Source organism: Gorilla gorilla, chromosome 4 (genome assembly GCF_029281585.2).
Source record: "Gorilla gorilla gorilla isolate KB3781 chromosome 4, NHGRI_mGorGor1-v2.1_pri, whole genome shotgun sequence".
NCBI classification, from domain to species: domain Eukaryota; kingdom Metazoa; phylum Chordata; class Mammalia; order Primates; family Hominidae; genus Gorilla; species Gorilla gorilla.
In genome coordinates, this window is record NC_073228.2 from 160,182,957 (window position 1) to 160,206,057 (window position 23,101).

Here is a 23,101-nt window from a genome sequence, read left to right on the forward strand (position 1 = left end):
GGAAGCTTTAATAAATACTGATGCCTGGGTGCTACCTCTGTGATTGTTACTTAACCTGAGTACAGATGTGTGTTTTTAAAATTTTATTTACTTATTTATTTTTTGAGACGAAGTCTTCACTCTGTTGCCCAGGCTGGAGTGCAGTGGTGCAATCTTGGCTCACTGCAACCTCTGCCTCCCGGGTTCAAGCAATTCTCCCTGCCTCAGCCTCCCAAGTAGCTGGGATTACAGGCGTCTGCCACCATGCCCAGCTAATTTTTGTATTTTTGGTAGAAATGGAGTTTTACCATGTTGGCCAGGCTGGTGTGAAACTCCTGACCTCAAGTGATCCCCCTTCCTTGGCATCCCAAAGTGCTGGGATTACAGGTGTGAGCCACCATGCCCGGCTGAGTACAAATGTTTTTAACAGCTCCATCAGTAACTCTGATGTGCATCCAGGGCTGAGAACCCTTAGTTAAGATAATCACTGCATACTGCCAAGTTCTACCAGTATGTGTAGGAAAACAAGAAATCACAAGCATGCTACCTATACATCCATCCTCTTATAAACATTTATTGAACATGTCATTTCCATTTTATAGCAATGACATCATCGATTGGGTTGAATGACAGAGAAAAGGCAACTGATATAGTGGCAATATCACCAGCTTCTGCACACTTATTTGTAAAGAATTTCTCACTGTTTACCTTGCCTATGAGAATTCCAGAATATTGTTCAAGACCTTACCCTGCCACAAATCCTTTAGCCCTGCACAAGCAGGTTAACTTCTCTAATCCTAATTTGTCTCATTCACAATTAGTTGATCAATATCAAAGGAAATTGCACACATGATTCTAAGATTCTGTGATCATTTTCTTATTTCATAGAATATGATCTGATGGAAAATAAAAACCTAATTTATTTCAGGCTTATAAAGCATTATTTTTACTTTTATTTGATATTCATGTTTAAAAAGGCCAGTGATTGATGACTTTGTTGTGTTCCCGTCTTCTTATAACACATCCCTGATCTGCAGAGGAATTATCAGAAGCTGAGATTTAAAACTGAGATCCTCTTACACCACAAATCTCACTGCCTGGCTGGGAACCCAGTGCTTTGGGAGCCTGAAGTGAAAATTTGCAAGTATACAAACAAGAACTTGCCCATGGTATTTAGCTTAAACCTTTACATACCCCCAGACAGCAGCAGAGCTGGTAGCAGATGGGAAATCATTCATTGGGTCATCATTTATGCATTCTGTTTTCCATTCAATCATTCCACACGCATATTCCAACATATACTAGGTACTGATTTCGGCACTAGGGTATGTGATTGGAATGAGACAGATGCCATGTAGGCCTTCATGGAGCATTTCAGTTAGCCATAAGGAAGAATTCACTCAGTTTTCCAAATGGAATTCCACTGATGCCTAACGGCCATGAGTTCTCTAGAGGATTTTTAGATTTTATGTGTCCATTTTAATGATTATCTAAAAACCAAAAAATAATCATATTCTGAACCATCTGGAAGATATCCTAATAACCACGGATGTGATTTTAGGGCCTGCATTTTGGTTTTCATTATGGCCACTTTGGCACCACATATTACTAATTTATTGCTATTGGCTGAGAAGAAAATAAATGGAGTAGGTCTTATTTGTAGGGAATGCAGCATGTCTACATGACAGCCAAATGAAGTAAAAATAAGGGCTGTACCATTATCTGAATGGAGATAGGCAGTGGGGGTCCTGTTATCACGTGGCTTATGACAGAGTAGAGATGGTGCTCAGGAGACCTTGTGCCAGAGCCCTTGGTACCACATTCATATGATTTAGTTTAAGGCAAATCATCCTTTGTAGTACTTTGTTATTTTCCAGTTTGAGTGATAGGCATTTTCTAGCTTTATTTATATTTAAGTTTAAAATTTATTTTGGTTTTAGAATTGGATAGAAGTGATATGTTTACCTACATTTGTGTTGACACTTAATTAGTAATTCTAGTATAAAGATAATTTGTGTCAACAGCAGGGACTTGGAAAACCTTCCTTATTCTAAAGGGCATCAACGTATTACTTTATAATATATTTACAAATCCTTTTCTAATTTCTCTCTCTACTGTGCTTAGCATTTAACTAGTTCATCCTCTCATTAGCCTACGAGCTAATGTTCACATTTTACTTGACTTTGACTCTCATTTATGTTTCTTAAATAAGTTGCCTGATAACGATTAGAATTGCCTAACTCACCAAGACTAACTCAGGGGGTAGTTAGGTATTTACTAGACTATCACTTGTTGAAGATTCCCAAATCAAGTGGGATTCCAGCTGTGTGTCTGCAAGGACCCCCCCTTTTAAATCTGAAATAGAGGAGCGGTCAAAGCTGCCACGGTTGCCACTGACTGGCGATACAGAATGATAGTGTTCAAAATTTTTTAACCCCCCCCCAAATAAATTGCCTGAATAATATTTTTATATTACTAAGGTGAACTGCTGGGGTTACCTTATTTTCTTCAGTAATTCTAAATTTTTCCTTCAGTTTGGTAGATCTTTGAGCATCTCCCCCACAAAGATGTTGGAATTCTGAGTCATTTGGAAAATGGCCTTCTAGGAGTCCCTTTCCACCCATTATATGTGTGACTGTGGCTGTATCAGTGCACATCAGAAGTCATGGCTGTGTTAAATGAGAAGCCTCAAGCTAGCATCCAGAGAAGCCACTTTTGTCCAGAGGAAATGGATTTTTAGAGTTGTCGGAGGGTATAAATGTAGACAGCAGCCAGCCCTATCTCTTCATCAGTTGATTTTTTTTTCCTTTATTTTTTTTCTCTTCTCTCAGCTGTTTAATGTGAGTGCTTCTCTCTTGCCTCGTTTATTTCAGATGCCTCAGGAGCAGTACACTCACCACCGGAGCACCATGCCTGGCTCCGTGGGGCCACAGGTATACAAGGTGGGGATTTACGGCTGGCGGAAACGATGCCTGTATTTCTTTGTCCTGCTCCTCATGATTTTAATACTGGTGAACTTGGCCATGACCATCTGGATTCTCAAAGTCATGAACTTCACAATTGTAAGTAAAACCATCTAGGTTTGTTTAGCTTTCTTCCGGGAGGGGAAGCGTGGGGCAAGATGACGAAGGAATGTGGAAAAGTGATGTTATTACAGTAGGACTCAAAAAATCTGTAACCTCGTGTTTTGGTGAAAGAGCATTTCTGTTCAGATTGAATATGGATATTGACTTCTATCTAATCTGAGTTCTTCAGGGGCTAATACTCCAACTTAAAGATATTTCCCTCCTTTAGAATCTCCTTTATGTTATCCCTCCATTTTGATAACTGTTTCTGTAGCCTGTAGCTTTCAAGCACTTTGATTAAATAATTAAGCAATAGAGAATAAATTCAAAGTATTAAGTTTTCAGCAAGTGTAGTGATTATAAAAGCTTTTTTGAAGTAGAGAGTTGAAACATTTGAGTAAAATTATACTGTGAGCATTATCTATCTAAAAATTTTAAATTTTAACTATTTATGCTTGATTATCCATCACTCTGATTAGTTAAGAATATCCTGGGTTTTTCGGAGGACGATCCTCTTTGCCACTAGTCTGGGTAAGATGGAAATTAGAGGAATGTAGCTGTGTTTCATTTTTTTTTTTAAGAATTCATGTTTATGTTTCTTCAATGAAACTTTTGCTATTGGTGTTTGGGGTCCCTGTACAGACTGGACATTTACTGTTGTAGTTCAAATGAAAAGAAAATCCTGAAAAATGACTTTTGGAGTTATTTAGAGGTTTTATACCTAGAAATTCTGATCTATACTAGTAATGTAAGTAGTCTAACTTATTAATGAGGAAGTACTGGGCAGCAGTCTGCTGTATTGAGCATAATTTCCTTTCTTGTTCTGATGTCACAAGTGAGTAATATAGATTGGCAATAAAAATAACTCCCAGGTCAGGCACATTGGCTCATGCCTAAATTCCAGGACTTTGGGAGGCTGAGTTGGGAGGATCACTTGAGTCCAGGAGTTCAAGATCAGCCTGGGAAACATAGCAAGACCCTATCTTTGCAACCAAGCAAACAAACAAAAACCAAACAACAAATAACAAACCAAGAAACAAACCAAATAACAAATACCAAAACCCTCTTGTTTGATAAATAAACATGACCTTTACAAAGTAACAGTAAAATTTTCATGTGACAATCCCAAATATCATAGTGGATATTTGCATTTTGTAAATTACAAAGTTCATTTTTATCCTTGACATCATATGCATAGTCACACTTTCTTGCCTTTGCTTGTACATTTTCTTCTGCTTGGAGTGTTTTTCTCTGTCTTCCCTGTCTGGTAAAATTTGTCTTGATACTCTGTAGTTCCATTTATGTATCTCTTATTATATTTACCGCTCCAGATAATAATTTTTACATGTATTTCCCAGACAAACTGAACTTTGAGAAAGGCAAAGGCTGCATCTTTTCTGTGAGTGGCTTTGTCCATCACTCATGCTACGGCTTCTTGGTGCTTGACTTAATTAGGATTCTATAAACCAAGGTTACAGATACTGCTTCAGGCCTCAGAATGGCTCACTTTTTAATATTTGTGGTAACAGTTAGGAAACCATAAAAACAAAAATATTACCTTGATGTTACAAATTTCTATCTTGAGAAAATAATTGAGTTCTTTCTAAAAAAATTTTTCTTTCTTTATGTATGTATTTATTTATGTTTAGGCAGGGTCTCACTTTTTCATGGAGGCTGGAGGACAGTGGTACGATCATAGCTCACTGCAGCCATGGACTCCTGGGCTCAAGCAATCCTCCCATTTCAATCCCTCAAGTAGATAGAAGTACAGACACACACCATCATGCTTGACTAATTTTTAAATTGTTTGTAGAGTTGGGTGTCTCTCTATGTGGCCCAAGCTGGTCTCAAACTCCTGGCCTCAAGCAGTTCTCCTACCTCAGCCTCTGACAGTGCTGGGATTAGAAGCATGAGACATCACATCCAGCTAAGAGTTCAGTTCTTTTGAAAAATGCAGAAAATCTATATTGCAGTAGTAACTTTGGAAGATTATATGGTCAGTTTCCATGGGGTTGTAGGCATCCAAGGTAATAGTTCTAGAGTATTAGAGCACATTAGCTTCCATTTCTGAATTAGACTCAATCAATACTTCTCAACTTGGGCTTTACTTTTTTTTTTATTTTTTTATTTTTTGTGAGACGGAGTCTCGCTGTGTCGCCCAGGCTAGAGTGCAGTGGCACGATCTTGGCTCACTGCCAGCTCCACCTCCCGGGTTCAAGCCATTCTCCTGCCTCAGCCTCCCGAGTAGCTGGGACTACAGGTGCGCACCACCATGCCTGGCTAATTTTTTGTATTTTTAGTAGAGATGGGGTTTCACCGTGTTAGCAAGGATGGATGGTCTCGATCTCCTGACCTCGTAATCTGCCCATCTCGGCCTCCCAAAGTGCTGGGATTACAGGCGTGAGCCACCGTGCCTGGCCTGGACTTTACTTTCTTTAAAGACAAGCAGAATTCAGAGAAATGTTTAAGCAGGAGAGCAAGATATAATCAGATTTACATTCTAGAGAGCTTGCCTAGGTGATGAAGCAATAGAATGGGGAAAGTTTCTTAGAGCTGAGCGCTCTGGAGGATGCCTTGGGTCCATTTGGCCTTAAGTCCCAGTGACCACAATTGCCATCTGTTGATGTGCATGTTCTGTGATGTTCTTAATTTGTATTTCAAAAACTTATAAATTAGTAAAACTTCTCTGTTGCGATATTAAACAGGAGAATACTGAAGCTAGGGCAGTAGTATGGACCTTGCATTTAAAGACATTTAAAAGATGGAATTGATATACCTTGACTTCTGGTTGAATGTAGGGTTGAGGGATCAGAAGACATTTTGGAAGATTTCTGGTTTTAGGATGGTGAGATGGCTGGGTGGTGGGGCCTAAAAATCAAAATAGAATTTATTACTTTTCCACTAGAACTTGGCTAGTACTCATGTATACCTTTAGTCCCCTATTTGAAGCTATCCTCTTAATCCCTTATTTTTGTGATTTTTACCAAGACTGTCACAAATTTAATTTGTAGAACCTGTAAGATTTAGGGGTAGAGGAAGTGGAAAATATGAGCTGAAACTTTGATAACTGTGATATACCAATACTGCTTCTAGAGTATGTTTTATCTGGAAGGCTTAATAGAAGTATATCTAAATGTATATTGAGTACCACTTATATGACATTAAGGTAATAATCTATATGAAATCGGCTCTTTCCTGCAGTTAACTAAATTGATTGCCAAAATTGAGAGTCCTTAAAGCTTTACCAAACGTACTGAGATAAGAATAATGCTGTTATTAGGCATAATTGGTACTTTATAGCCAATAATGGATTTGAGCAAATAGAACTGAAGTGTTAGAAAATTGGTCTTGCCCTGCAAGTTAAAAGCGTATTTTCCATCAGTCATGGTATAAAGGATATTCTTTTAGAATTATAATTCTCTTGCACAAATAATAATTTACTGACAGTGGAGATCGTGGGGAAAGAATGAGGTATTAAGCAATGTTATGTTGGAGAAAGAGAAAAAAATCAATGAGATGGCAGTAAAGCAGTTTATGCAGAGATTTAAAAATATATGTAGGGGAAGTCCTAGCCAGAGCAATCAGGAAAGAGAAAGAAATAAAGGGCATCCAAATTGGGAAAGAGGAAGTCAAACTGTCTCTGTTTGCCGATCACATGAGCATATACCTAGAAAACTCTAAAGGCTCCTTCAAAAGACTCCTAGATCTGATAAACTAAATTCAGTAAAGTCTCAGGTTACAAAATCAATGTACACAAATGAGCAGCACTGCTATATAGCAACAGTGGCCAAGCTGAGAAATTAAGCACTCAATCTCTTTTATAATAGCTACAAAAATTTTAAATACCTAGGTATATACTTAAGCAAGGAGGTAAAAGATCTCTACAAGGAGAAATACAAAACACTACTAAAAGAAATCGTGGAAGACACAAACAAGTGGAAAACCATCCCACGCTCATGAATTGAATGACTCATTATCATGAAAATGACCATAGTGCCCAAAGCAATCTACAGAGTCAATGTACTTCCTATCAAAATATCAACATCGTTTTTCACAGAATTAGAAAAAACATTTCTAAAATTCGTATGGAACCAAAAAGAGCCCAAATGGCCAAAGTAATTCTAAGCAAAAAGATCAAGTCTGAAGGCATCACATTACGGGACTTCAAATTATACTACAAGGCTATAGTAACCAAAACAGCATAATACTGCTATAAAAGTAGACACATTGACCAATGGAACTGAAGAGAGAATCTAGAAATAAAACCTAATATTTAAAATCAGCTGATCTTTTACAAAGTATACAAAAACGTAAATTGGAGAAAGGACACTCTAATAAATGATGCTGGGAAAATTGGATAGCTACACGAAGAATAATGAAACTGGATCCTTTTCTCTCACTGTATTAAAAAAATTAACTCAAGATGGGTGAAAGACTTAAAGACCTGAAAACTTCTAGAACATAAAAATTCTAGAAAGAAAAACCTAGGAAAAGCGCTTCTGGATATTGGCCTAGGCAAATAATTTATGACTAAGACCACAAAAACAAATGGAACAAAAACAAAAATAAATAAATGGAACCTAATTAAACTAAAAAGCTTCTGCACAGTAAAAGAAATAGTAATCAGAATTAACAACCTATGAAGTGGGAGGAAAAATTTGCAATTATGCATCTGACAAAACGACTAATATTCAGAATCGATAAGGAACTCTAAGCAAGGAAAAAAAACAGGTGATCTCATTAAAAAGTGGGCAAATGGCATGAATAGAAATTTCTCAAAAGAATTGATATAAATGGCCAAGAAACATAAAAAAAGTACAACAGATCTAATCATTAGAGAAATGCAAATTAAAACCACAATGAGATACCACCTTACCCAAAGCAGAATGGCTATTAATAAAAATTAAAAAAAATAGATGTTGGTGTGGATGTCGTGAAGAAGGAATATTTATATACTGCTGATGGGAATGTAAATTAGTACAATGTCTATAGAAAACAGTTTGGAGATTTTTCAAAGACATCAAAGTAGACCTACCATTTGATCCAGTAATCTCACTGCTGGGTAACTACCCAAAGGAAAAAAGTCATTATGTCAAAAAGAGACCTGCATACGTATATTTTTTTTGCAGCACATTTCACAACTGCAAAGATATGGAACCAACCTAAGTCCCCATGAACAGGTGAGTGGATAAGGACAATGTGATATACATACACCATCAGCCATAAAAAAAGAATGAAATAATGGCTTTTACAGCAAGTTGTATGGAACCAGAGGCCATTTTTCTAAGTGATGTGACTCAGGAATCAAAAATCTGATACTACATGTTCTTTCTGATAAGTGGGAGCTAAGCTAAGGGTATGCACAGGCATATAGAGTGGTATAATGGACATTGGAGACTCAGAAGAGGAGAGGGTGGGAGGGGGATGATGAAGGATGAAAAACTACCTGTTGGGTAGAGTATACAGTACTCGGTGATGGGTACACTAAAATTCCAGAGGTCACCACTATATTATTGATCCATGTAACCAAAAACCACTTGTATCTCTAAAGCTATTGAGGAAAAAAAATTATATATATATATATGTACACACACACATATACACACACATTTATGTAGGAAAGAGTGATTATTTTGTATGTTTGGTTTGTTCAACAATTTGAGATTTGGGAAAGCTCACACTGTAATCAAACCCCCTGTGTAATGACGAACTATAAGAACGATGTCATCTGAAAGTGTTTGTGAAACCTTGGTGATCTATCCAAGATTGAAAATCTGGAATTTTACTTTTTTTGTCAGTCTTGCATTCTGTGCTATCCCCAAGGATACATGCTGGAAGAGCCTTTCCAGTAAAGCAATCTGGACAAGCATCTTACCAAGTTTTCTTTGTCTCAGAGGTAAATCAGAAGAAAAGTTATTTTGCTTTCTTCTGCTCTTAGCAGAATATTCCAGTATTTATTACTGGCAGGAGATTGAGACTACATATTTCATTTTTCCCATACATTGGAGAGTGTGTGTTTTACCTACACTGTAAACACCCACAAATAGACCTTAGTTTATCACACATTGTGCTTATACAAACGAGCTAATATTTATTAAATGTCTCTTCTGTGCTACTCACTGTACATGGCCCTTAAAATCTTTTAACTTTCATAACTCTACAAATTTAATATTGTTATTCCCACTGAAAACCCAAGGCTCAGAGAAGTTGAGTGACTTGCTGAAAGACAGTTATTAAGTAAAAAGCTGGTGTTTGACTTCCTGTCTCAACCTTTCCACTACACTTTACCTCCTCCTCCAAATTGCAATAACGATCTGGCTCTTCAACAGAATTCTGAAGCTGGAAAAATAGCTTGTTATCTTTGCCGACCCTGTGTCATAGGTCACTTTCATCTGAGGTATCCAGTGATGTTTTATGTTTAGAGTAGTTCCCTGGTAGTTCCGAATGTTTGGTTTTTATCTAATTTCTCTTTGCTGTGCAGCTGAGGACCTTCTCCTTGCATTGTTTCCACCTTGTGTTTTGTCCATTTGGTGTGTTAACATAAGCATTTAGTATAAACTTAATATCTACCCATAGGTTGGTGGAAGACCCAGTGAGTTAATTCATGTGAAGCATTATTAGCAGAATCTGACACATAGGAAGAGTCAGTGTTGACAACAGAAAGTCATGAGAGACCCTTCATGACAGTATAGTAGTTCAGGGCTCAAACTCTGGAGACAGATGTTCTAAGTAAAAATCTGGATTCTGTCTCTTACTATGTGATTTTTGATAAGTTTCTCAACCTCCCTGTGCTGCCATTTCCTAGGAGTAATGACAATACCTACCTCCTAGGATTGTTGTAAAGATTAGGGGAGGTGATAAATGCATTGTTTAGCGCTTGGCCCATAGTAAACACTTTATAGAAGTGTTTGCTATCGTCGTAGTCGTCGTCATCATCATCATCATCATCATCACCATCATCATCATCATCATTTACTGCAGGCTTATTCTCTGCCAGGCACTACACTGTCGCAGTTACAGTTTGCAAATATTATCTAACTTAATCATTATCCAGGCTGCTACTATTTGGATACCAATTTTACAAGGGAGGGAGTGGCTCAATAACTTAATTTGAGATCACACAGCTATAAAGCCTCAGAGTAGAGATTCGAACCCAAGCAGTCTGACTATGGATCCTGGTCTGTTGGCTAGTTTGTCATATTGTGGGGCAGTGCATAATGCCATGAGAGTCAGAAACTGGATTCCCAGCCCTAACTGGACATGAACTACGTTGCCTTTCTCTTCTGGAACCCAGTATAGCACTAAATGCATTGGACTAGATGTCATCTCGGGCATCTTCCTGTTTGCACACTGATTTTTGTCATTTTATATTTCCCTAGGCTGTATGAAGTCTCATTCTAATAGAGAGCTGTTACTTTTGCTAGTGCATTCTACCAGCCCAATCAAAATAACCTGGCCTCAAACACCTTCCAAAATACTGTAGTATTGATCATGTAGACAATCATTTAGCACAAGTGGTTATTAAGTGACAAAACTACAAAAGGCTTAGGAGTCATCAGTGGATGGCATGATATCTTATCCCAGTACTTGTAAAATTAGATGAAATAGGAACCTTAGGAGTCACCTCATCAGACATCCTTATTCTACAGATGTTGGAACCAAAGTAGATAGCAAAGTTTTCTGACCCAGCTTGAGCACCCCAGCTGCTCTGGAAACTTCTCTCAGTAGCAGGGATTATTCTGTATACATTTTTGTAGCCCTGCTCAATGCCTGCTATTCAGTAGGCTTTCAACATGTGTTAACTGTAGATTGCCTTTTGCAGACCACACAAAGGAGATAATGGATGTCAAGTATGTGATCATGTTGCTGACATGGTAGGACCTCAGTAAATGATAGCTACCTATACCTGTAGTATATAGATCTCCTGATTTCTATTTTAGTTTCTATTCGTTAACATTACAAAATCCAAACTGTTGTCACTTGTGGTCATGTAAGAAATGAATTTCCATTTATTTCATAAAAACTCATACAGGATTAACTTTATAAGGTTTTCACATGATGCACATAAGAACCCTATGAGCTAAGCACCCTTGTTGTCCACATTTGACAGAGGAGGAAGTGGAGGCTCCAAGAAGTGCAGTAACTTGCCCAAGGTCACACAGTCAGTGAATGATGAAACTGGGATGGGTTGCAGGGAGTCTGGCTCTACAGTCACTGCTCTTCTTCAGTACACAATGCTGCCCATTTTCCAAGGGCTATTTTTCATGAAGACAAAATGAATTTGTTCAGTGCAATGTCTAAAACATGATTTATTTACCCTGAAGTAAGATAAAGATCCACTGAGGGTCAGAGGAAGGCATTCTAATGCTTGTAAATTGGACACATTGTAAAACAGTAAAAGCCAGAGAGAACGGCCAGCATGTTCCATAACTCAGGACCCTGACACATCATCTGTTTTGGGTAAGCTCAAGGAACTGCGACCCAGTCAAACTAACTCAAGTTGAGGGGAGTGAGGATACATATAAAGTACATGGCAGACACTTAGAATATGTTTATTGAATAAATGAAAGGGAGAAAATTATGAATAGGCAGTCACTTTAAATTAAAATGTATAAAGATGGGTTAATAGAGCTTTATATGACTTCTAAAATGAAGTATTAGTTGATTTATTAAGGTAGACAGATCATAAATGAGATGAGTGTTTGAATTTGATTATGAAAAGGTATTTTTAATACAGACACCCCCTCTGTGTATCAACTACCTGCTACATTTTAATTACATGAGAAAAGAAGGGTAATGATGGAGTGTGAAATAGATTAAAGGTAGGAGACTTCATCCTAGCTAATATACAGATTTGCTTAGTAAATGGGTGAAAGTGATATTATTGGCATTAGTTATACTTTTCATTTAACACTGCTAATATATTGTGAGTTTGAGTAGCATCCGCTTCAGTGCGGGTGCCAGCTTAGCTTGGGGACTTGGAAGTGCTTCCTATACTGAGAAAATCATGCTTCCATCTCTCAGTGCTTTGACTGTGTGGTCACTTTTAATCCATTAGCTCAATCCATCCATCTGAAAAATGGCCAAAATGTTGTTTTTTAAAAGCACCATAAAAATTGTAATGCAGAAAAACAAAAAAAACAAAAATTTATTTTTATTCCATGGTCAGTCCTAGGATATGGCTCTCTAATGTCCTATTTGGTTTGAAACTTCCTGTGTTTTATACCTTTGTGAGAATGTAAAGCATCAGGGATGATTTGGGTATCATAATTACTGCAAATAACATGAATCAAAGCTGCTGTAAAGTTATACGATCTATTGGGCATATTTGCTTCAATTGAATCAGTATTTCTTAGGCACACAGTTGAGTATACTATGCTTTGTGTAGAAACTAAAGATTAGAATAAAACAATTCTATACTTTAAGTACTCATAATTTACTAGGGAAGAAAACACATGTATAATTTTAGTACTTTCCACAAATTACATGTTTTAAAGAAGTATGAAAGTTGCGGAAAGAATAAATTAGCTAAAGTTAGAGGGCACTGGAAGGCTTCTTGAGTTGTGTCTTCAAGGATGGATAAGGCCTTTTGTGTGGTGGTGGAAGCAGAGAAAGCAGTGTGATTATAGTCTGGAAGCTGGTAAGTTAAACTTGATTGGGGAGCCTCAGGCATAATGGTTCTAGTACTGAGAGCTTAGGCCACTGGAGTGGAAAGAGGGGATGGGGAAAGATGAGAATAGGAGCTGACATGAGTAAAGTCAAAAAGGCTGCAAATTATAGACTTTGGAGAGGTCAAACTGAAAAGCTTGAATTCCAATTATAAAGAAATTACTGTGCAACTTCATCCTATTATTTGGACAATATTCGTGACCTTTTCCACTTACGAGAGTTTTCATACAACTAAAGTTATTTTTATGTCCTAGAATTGAGAGGAACAATGTTAGAAAATCTTCCTGGAAATATTTTTTGTCTTTGTATATCACACATAGCCATTCACACATGGAAATTTTATTTCTTACTGGTCATGTTGCTGTGAGCTCTGAATAACTCTCAGAAATCTGAACTTGTGGCCACATCACAAGGATCTGTTCATGCTGACTGAGTTATTAAGCAATCATAGAAGAGAAGTAGCAAATCCCAAGGGCTTGCTGCCACTGAGAACCTGCAGGTCAGTCCTTCCATGGTAGACAGGGGTGGAGTTAGATGATTCAAACTGTAGAAAGAACCAGTAAATATGAGTTGGTTTCCCATCAGTTGGTTTGCCTGAGAATCATTAGTTAAGATTTCTAGGTTCAGAGTTGTTTGTAAATGATCTTTCTAGAATGACACTGTCTATTAAGGATTTAAAATTAACATTGAAGATGTCTATTTAGTCACACTTGTCACATCACAATGTTCAACAGCTACACATGGCTAGTAGCTGCCATCTTAGAGCAGATACAGTTTATTTCCATCATCACAGGAAGTTCTTTGTTTCAAAACTGGTCCAAAATCTAATGTCCTACTTTTTAGCTACATCTTGGATGGCATGGTAAGGCCTGTGAACCAAAAAGTTCTTTGTGCCTCACCATACAACAATTTTTGCCTTTCCTTCCTGTGCCCCAGGCACTTTCCAAGACCCAGAGCTGTGGGATTAAGGTAGGAAAACAAACCAAAACCATTTTAATATAAAAAGGAGAAGAAAATTTCTCATAATCTGATTAACAGCCAAGATAACTACTATGTTTTTTAATCAGCTTTGTACCTTTTCCACACATTCATTCTGTCTCATTTCTTCCTTTCAACATTCTTAATTGGAAAAGTTCTGAGACTGTGCTAGATTTTTCATCTTGCCTGGGAGGAGCAAGGTGGACTTTTGTTGGGTGAAGAGCTGTATTCAGGAGGGAGTTGCAGGGACTGTTTCTGAGCCATATTCTCCCAACTTGTAAAATATACAGTTGGATCAGATGATACATAAGGTCCAACACCCTCAAATAATTTTTGTTTTTCTGTGAGACAGAGTCTGACTGTGTTGCCTAGGCTGGAGTGCAATGGTGTGATCCCAGCTCACTCCAAAGTCCGCCTCCCAGGTTCAAGCGATTGTTGTGCCTCAGCCTCCTGAGTAGCTGGGATTACAGGCACGTGCCACCGTGCCTGGCTAATTTTGTATTTTTAATAGGGATGGGGTTTCGCCATGCTGGCCAGGCTGGCCTTGAATTCCTGAACTCAAGTGATTTGCCTGCCTCGGCCTCACATAATTTCTGTGTGTGATCACTGGGTCCTCCATATTCCCTGACCCAGAATGAGAAAGATGGACATCTTTTTTCTTCTAGAAGTGTGAGGGTGTGAGTGTGTATGTTTGCTTACTCTGTATCTGCTTAGCCAAAGATCCAATATATTAAGTGCCAGGGAGTATATCTTATGTGCCTTTTTAAATTTCTAATCTTCATTCATTTAATTACTTAATGAATAATTGGTCTGATTATCTATTGCTACACAACAAACTACCCCAAAACTTAGTGGCTTAATAAAACAGCAATAATTTGTTTTACTCATGATTCTGCAGATTGGGCAGAGCTCAGGGGAGATGGCTTGTCTCTTTTCCCTGATGTCTAACACCTTAGCTGGGAGACTCAAAGGCTTGGGGTATCTCAACAGCTGGGACTGGAATCATCTCCAGGTGTGTTTACTTACATGTGTGGGTGGTTGATGCTAGCTGTCAGCTGGGACCTCAGCTGGCCAGAACGCCTACACACAGCTCTTCCCTATGGGCTAACTTGGGCTTGCCCTTAACGTGGTTGCTAAACTCTAGAATATATGTTCCATTTAAAGAAGACGGAAGTGCATAGCATTGTTATGAACCAGACTCAGAAGTCAGATTGCATCACTTCCACTCTACTCAGCTGTAGGCAGACACAAAGTCCTGCCTAAATTCAAGTAGAGGGCAGGCATATGGGCTCCACTTCTTCATGGGGGAATTGCAAAGTTCTAGAGGAGTATGTGGGATGGGAGATTGTAATGGATTGAATAGTGGCCCCCTACATTATATGCTCCTAATCCTTGGAGCCTGTGAGTGTTACCTTATTTGGAAAAAGGGTCTCATCTAAATTAAGGATTATGAGATGAGGAGATAATTCCTGGATTACCCAGGTGGGCCCTCAATTCAATGACAAGTGTCCTCATAACGATGAGGCAGAGGAAAATTTGACACAGAAGAGGAGGAGGCAATATGATCAGAGAAGCAGAGGTTGGCGTGATAGGACCACCAATTAAGGAATGTTGATAGCCACTAGAATTGGGAAGAAACAAGGGATAGATTTTCATCTAGAGCCTCCAGAGGGCTTGGAATTCTGGCTTCTAGAACTTTGAGAAAATTTATATTGTTTTAAGCTGAGAGTTCTGTGATAATTTGTCATGGTAGCCACAGGAAACTGATACACAGATACTGCTATGGCCATTTTAGGAAAAGTACAATCTGTGCAGCAGTACCGCCACCATCAATGCTATTAAGCATGCAATCAACACACCTGTATTGAACATTGTTTGAACACTGTTAAGTGCCTGGCTTTGTTATCTCTTATTCCTCACAATGACCCTGTGAATGGGGACTATTATCTCCTCTTTCTATGTAAAGAAACTGAAGCATAGAAGGCTTAATTCACCTGTCCAACCTTTTTAGCTAGTGGGTAGCCAGGTCAATATATAAACCAAGATATGTCTAACTTCAAAGCTTATGCTTTTAATTTTCTCTGAAAACATTTACTGTCAAAAAGGAAAATGAATGTCTTATAAACAGTAATGAATTTACTTGTATAATGTTCAGTGGCAATGGTGGTCATTGTATAGCTAGGGTCAATGAGGAATGGGCATTTTAAAATGACTTCAGTATTGGCTCAGCCATTGTCGACTCAAGCGGTTTTATCCTCATGAATAATTTTAAGGGGTCATACTAACTACATAGCTTGTGTCTATGTTAGAAGAATCATAATTTTGTTGCTTTTCAGTTACTTTTGTGCTTCACTCAGTTACATGTAAACTGCTTGTTGCTTTGATAAATAAAGTTAAAGAATAGGCAAACAGTTCTCAGTAGTAGGGCAGCCTTTCTGTTTATTGTAGAAACCTCACTGAATGCTTGTGTAGATAAAAAGTATGCATTTTGACTGGCTTTTAATTACCAGCCAGCTTTAGTAAGTGGAGTACTTCCTAGGTCTCATGCCTAATATGTACTATGGTCAACCCCCCAACTTTAGAATAAATAAGAATGAACAATGGATGGCAGAACTCGGCAACATTGACTTTCTGCAGAATCAGGCAAGTCACTGAGCCAGTATTCATGAGGTATAGGGTTAAAGTCTCAGTACATTCTGGTCCCTTAGCTAATCATCCAGTTTGGATTGGCCAGTGTATGGGAGTTTTGACCATTATTACATGAGGCTGTCGTCTGCCATGTTAAGTAACCATGTTTTCTCTCTTTCTCTCATAATCTCTTAATTATATGATAAAATAGGAAGTATTGTCCCTAAAACCCAAAGATAGAGGAAAAGTATCATTTGGGTCACTCAGTCACTCCCTGGGTTAAATCAGCTTTGTGCCATACATAGTTGCTTGCCATTTAATAAATGAATGCTTTATAGTTCACATAAGCAATTTCAGGTAGTCTGAATTGAAACCTGCATTGCAATCCTTGGCAGGGAGGAGACAGCAGAAATAATTTGTGTCTTGTTCATTCACTAGTGGAGAGCCTTGTGCTTCTGACTTATTTCCTAGTCTCAATTAAGTGAATGGTTTCTATTGGAAATCCTCGCCTCTTCAAGTCAATTATTACTATAATTATGATATATTGACAGCCTTATGAATGAGAAACAGTTGTTTATTCAACACATGCTTGTTGAGTTCCTACAGTGGGCCAAGGACTATACTAAGTGCTTGAGATATGAGAGTGAAGAAGAGCAAATGCCATTCCTCCCTCATGGAGCTATCTGTCTAATGGAGAAGGGATTGGAATTACTAACACAATCAAATAAATGTAAAAGAAGAGTCAGGATAAGTGGATGGTGTAAAGAAGGCAGGAAGGGGTGATTTGGCATAATTGAAGAGGGGCTTTCAAGTCAAGATGATTGCACAGATGTTAAAAATGAAAACTCAACAAAGGAAGCCAAAGTAAAATGAAGAAATGGGCATCTAGTAATGTTGTATATGGATCTGCAGAAAATCTGAGGTTTCCTCTGGGAGAGGAGTTGACTGGTGGTGGTGGTGGGTGGGGAGACAGGTGGGAGAGGGGTGGAAGGCAACTTTTCCGTGCTACCTTATGCTGTTGAACATTTGGTGAGGAGAATGCACTTATGTAACACTTGTGGGATTCAAGAAAAATTAAAAATAAGCTAAAAGGGAAGAGAAAAGAATCATAAATAGAAATATGGAAAAGTCATGACAGTTGCTTTCTTAAGGACTATTTGGCTACCTTGTGGCATAATTGGGGACCTCACCTGTGAGGATAGGATCAGACTTTAATTACTCATAGTGAACACAAATACTGTATGTGTTATGAAAAGGAAACTGGTTTATAACAAGTCTTTTGCTTTCTTCTTTGGAGCTGGTTTATAACAAGTCTTTTGCTTTCTTCATTGGTGCAAAACTGTATCTGGCCACTTACAGGTATATCAAACATTGACCTCAGGATTCACAGGTTGATTATTGTCATTAATTAATAGGATAACATGTATTAAGAGCTTATTCTGTGCCAGGTGTGATACTGAGCACTTAACATAGAACATATTATCTAATCTCTGTAACAGCCCTAGAAGATGAGTCCTATAATTACCGTCTTTTCCCAGATGAGAAAAGTAAGTCTAGAGAAGAGGTCAAGCCACTTTCCTAAGGTTGCAGTAAGTCGCAGAGCTGGGATATAAAGCTAACCTAGACCCAGAATTTCTAACAGCTGTTGCACATATCCTCCCTGATGCTCAGCAGTCTGAGAATATACTGTCTCCATTCCTCAGAGCCTTAGTCTCTGTGCTTGTGGTATTATTAAGATTAGTCAACAGCAGGGCACATGAAGAATGCTGATGGTCTCCAGTATCCCTAATATGCACTCATTTCTGGAACTTTCTTAGTGCACACATATGAAGATGAATACTTATTCACAGCTGGTGCTATACCTCCCATACAGCTTACTGATAAATTGTTTTCTCTTTGTGTTTTCTAATGGACCTTATTGATTCTTTTCTGTCATATTGTATGAATCACCTATTGAACTTAGAAAGGTTAAGAGGCCTCACACCTGGTGGACTTAATTATGCTGGAGCAAATCCTCTCAGTCCAGACTTCTCAAATTCTTGGTCCATTTTCCATTTGACTCTCATTGTCCAGGGTTGCCCTGATCCCATAGTGCAAAGTGATAGTGACAGGAGCAGCCAAATGTCCAGGCAGACAGGGGCGGGTCCCCACTGAAACCCCACCTCCAAGCTAAAGACAGTTTAAAGCCTGAAAGCAAAGCTACAACTTAAATCCTCAGATCAAATTCAGAACGTGTCTTCCTGTTTGGTGTGCTTTCCTCTGGTTGATCCCTACCCTTCACCTATTTTACATATACCTACCCTTTCCTAATTTTTTTTTTTTTTTTTTTTTTTGGAGACAAAGTCTTGCTCTTGTCACCTAGCCTGGAGTGCAATGGCACAGTCTCGGCTCACTGCAACCTCTGCCTCCCTGGTTCAAGCAATTTTCTTGCCTCAGCCTCCTGAGTAGCTGGGATTACAGGCACCTGCCACCATGCCTGGCTAATTTTTGTATTTTTAGTAGAGATGGGGTTTCACCATGTTGGCCAGCCTGGTCTCAAACTCCTGACCTCAGGTGATCTGCCCACCTTGGCCTCCCAAAGTGCTGGAATTACAGGCCTAATTGGTTTTTTTACACTGTTGTGTCCACCTTTGAGTGCTGTCTTCACTTTAACCTTTATTGCATACTCACAACCCAATCAGCACACACTTCCCATCCTGGGCCTATAAAGACTCCAGACTCAGTCAGTAGAGGGGGAGATGGCCAGACTTTGAGGAGGCCACTGGACTTTGGAGAAGAGATGGCCAGACTGTGAAAGAGACAGCCTGACTTTGGGGGAAGATGACTCACCCTTCCCATCCCCTCTCCAGCTCCCCTTTCTACTGAGAGCCATTTTCATCACTTAATACAAATCTTAGCCTTCACCATCCTTCAGTTGTCTGCATGACCTCATTCTACATGGATGCCAGACAAGGGTTTGGCGCCCACCAAGAGTAGGTACCCAGAAAGGTTGTCACACCAGCCGTTTGCTCTCGCTGACAGAGGGCAACTGCCCCACATGATTGAGGCAAGGGGTCAATTGAGCTGCTAACACACTGCCACCCGCAGATGGCAGAACTAAGAGAATACTGTAATGCTGTAAGCCCCTCTGGGGCTTCGGGGTCATGGGCACCCTAACCTGGGTGCTGCTGCAGGCCCCATATGGAGCTTGCTCCTGCTGGAGCCTGGAGCGCCCAACGAGATCCTGTACTTGCTTGTTCATGCGCTCCCTCCTGCAAGGGGTTGAGCACAGTGGGCAAGCCAAATAATAGGGTACCGCTGTTGCAAGTCCAGTGAAGGGGCCAAGAAAAATCTTGCACCAAAAGGATGATTCGGAAAAATCCTGATGTGCAGATACATGTGATTTTAGGAGAGAAGCAGTGTAATTCACCAGGTTTTGAAGAAGACAGACCTGGAAGCTTCTGCTCTGTTACTGATGATCTAGACAATATTGGCAAGGTACCTAATCTTCTCTGACCCTTCCTTTACTCATTTGTACCAGTGAGATTAGCAATACTTGTGTTGAAGAGTTGTAATAAAGATTAGAGATAACCAGAAAGTAGAGTACGGTAGACACTCAGTGCTAGTTTTTATCCCTGTCAACTTAAAACATTTGGAGAATTGTCTTACAAAGAGGAAAATAAGATTCAGTTGCTAAAATTCAGCACAGAGTCATAAGCTCATGTTTAAAGGAATGACTAATAGAGTCTTAAAAGCATATGTAACTTGGGTGATGCTGAAAATCATCATTACTGTAAGAAATACGGTGACTCAAATATTTTATATGTACACATTATTGCTGGTTCAACTTGAAATAGGACTCTGTGAAACACAGTAAACTATAGCTATTCTGGTGGATGAGATGGCCTATAAAGAGGTAAACTAAAATAATTATTGGTTGTGATGCATCCTCTGAAGTCTACAGAGAGAGATGACAACGTGAAATTGCATGTGGATTACTTTGGACATGGATCAGCATTTGCCTCCCTGGAAAGGCAAATTTTAGTAGAAGCCTAAAGGAATGATACTGAGACAGTCATGAGAAGAGCTGGGCAAGATTTTAGGCAGAAGGAAAAGCAAGTTCAAAAGCCCTGATTGAGAAAGGACTTAGAGTAGGCAGTCTATGTGTAGTGGCAAGAAAAGGGAATTGCCATTCAGACAGTCTCACTGTAGGAACACACACCCTAAGTAGGAGCCAATGAAGAAGCAACACACATGTACTTGAGTCTCCACACTGCACTATGTCACTCATGAGAGGCCATTTGACCTTTACTGGCTTATTTCTGATTTGTATGGTGTGATGCTTACATCAGGTGGTTCAAAATCTCTGCCTTCTTGGAAGCCCTCTTCAAAGCCAATATTCCTATTTGTCAATAAAGGTTGAGTGTTCAAATGGTTTAGAAATAGCATTCGAGACTGGGCATGGTGGCTCATGCCTGTAATGCCAGCATTTTGGGAGGCCCAGGCGGGCAGATCATGAGGTCAAGAGATTGAAACCATCCTGGCCAACGTGGTGAAACCCCATCTCTACTGAAATTATAAAAATTAGCTGGGAGTAGTGGTGTGCATCTGTAGTCCCAGCTACTCGAGAGGCTGAGGCAGAAGAATCACTTGAACCCGGGAGGCAGAGGTTGCAGTGAGCCAAGATCACGCCACTGCATGCCATCCTGGTGACAGAGAGAGACTCCATCTCAAAACAAATGAAAAAAACAGAAATAGCATTTGATAGCATGACTACTGTGAACCTCGTGGCTAGTCTCTGGGATGGACCACTATGGAGAACTTTTCCAATAAGGGATACTTGGGAGCATTTCATGAAATATACTCTATTTGCTTTATTCAGAGTCACAGCAACCTTCAAACATTGTAAATGGACTACACTATCTAATCAGGGAATTGTAGCAATATATTAATTGCCATTTCTGATTATTTGCATTTAATTAAGGGGTACTCTTGAGAAATTGAAGGACAGCATAACCTCAAAATATGGCTTTACATCTGGGATAATTGACTATAATTTCTGTCTTTGCAGCTTTCCCTAAATTGTTTGTTTCTCCAGATGGTTTCTAAAATCTATGATTTTACCTTTTTTTTAAATGGGTGAGTAGGGTTTTCTGATAAATGCTTATATGGTTTAGTTTTTGCAGCTAAATTAAAGCTTAATTAGTCAAAAATCCAGATCTGTGATATGTTTATGAAGTTTATACAAGCATAATTAATTTCAGTTAATTGCACAAATAGCTTTCCGTGTAAACAATAACCTCTTCACTACTGACCTCTAAATGTCAGATTTCAGTTTATCTACATTTCTAGCCTTCCATGGTAACTCACGTATTTCTAAAAGTATTGTTCTTTCCTTTGATTTATGATTTTTATTAAGGGAGTCAGTGATTACCCCTGCAACCCACATTTCATGTTTTGAAAATGCAGTGAAAAAAGTATAACATTGCTTTTGTTTTGATGGAAGCAGAAAAATAATTTAAAATATGATTTTGGTATGCTCTCCTAAGTTTATTTCTTCTCATACAGTTACCTAGGTTTTTTTAGTCTATTTGAATGACAGCTCAAATTACATTGATCAGCTCAATGTCAAAAATAATAGCTATTAGTTTTTTAAATATCCTGATTGTTTCCAGGATATCTGTTCCTGAGAAGAATAACATTACTGTAAACTGAGCCAGATTCTCTTGCTGTATAAGCTGTTGCCTTTGCAGAGGTATTTACAAAGCCATGCCTAATTCTAAGAAATTATTCTCTGTAAGTATGCCTTCACTTTTGATTGGCAATGAAATTTTCTTATTAGTTCCCTTATTTCCCTAACAAATCTTACATATAGATTGAAATTGATTAATTTTGTCTTTTTCCGTCTACCTTGTTGAAGGGAAAGGGGATGTCATTGCTTCAGGAGCTCTTTCAGAAGACCCAGAAATGTCTTTCCCAGGAGCACACAGAAAAACTCACTACCTGTCACATTGGCCTGACGGGAGTCACATGCCCACGTCTGGATGAATAACTGTACCCAGGGAATGTGATTATGATCATTGGCTTGGTGGTCTCAGTCACAAGTCCCACACCTAATACTCAAGGCCTCTGGGCTGTGCAGGGAGGTATGGGCAACAGAGTGAAAATGAGTCATTGCAAATGAAAGAGGAGGGGATGCTGAGAAAGCAATCACAGATCTCTCTCTCAGAACTGAATCTACTGAGTTACGGTGGGATTATGACAGCAGAAGTCTGGGGGAACCTCCTGACTTTAAAGCGACTTTTCCCTCAAAATGGTCAGTATATATGAATTTGGAATCTGTAAAGTGTTCTTCCTTGCTGTATTCCTCCAAGGTTCACTAACAATCAGTCTTATAGAATCAATTCGAAAGGACCATGTTTTTGGTGCCTATCTTATTATTAGCTTCAGGGCTACATTTTTTTAAATGAGCAATGAAGTCCATGAAATACTTAGCAAGAATACTTTGCAAATTTGGCTTTGGGGGCAGTGCATGGCTTATAGGCAGAAGGAAAAATATCTGACAATTGCATAAATTGAAAAACCCTTCATCCATTTCTAGGCTGCAGCTACCTATAAGCAGTTGAAAAAGGAGAAATCCAGTATGTGTGTGACTTTCAGAGAATCTTTAATGGTTCAATATCCTTTTAGTTTTGTACACAGACTATAGGAAGGTCATTTTTCCCTATGTGTATGAAGTTGGCCTCCCTCCCTTTGTGGGATTTTTGCCCATTTCAGAGGATAAGAAATGAGGACTGGCTATT

At 38.8% G+C, this 23,101-nt stretch overlaps 1 protein-coding gene across 3 annotated transcripts in view; it reads left to right on the forward strand.

Moving 5' to 3' along the window:
- SGCD (sarcoglycan delta) overlaps window positions 1-23,101 on the forward strand; it is a 1,041,370-nt gene that overhangs the window by 622,859 nt on the left and 395,410 nt on the right. For all 3 annotated transcript variants that reach the window (XM_055387285.2, XM_055387286.2, XM_004042887.5), the window contains one exon: window positions 2,853-3,041. In XM_055387285.2, coding sequence (XP_055243260.1) covers window positions 2,853-3,041 — 189 coding nt within the window. The remainder of the gene's footprint in view (window positions 1-2,852; window positions 3,042-23,101) is intronic.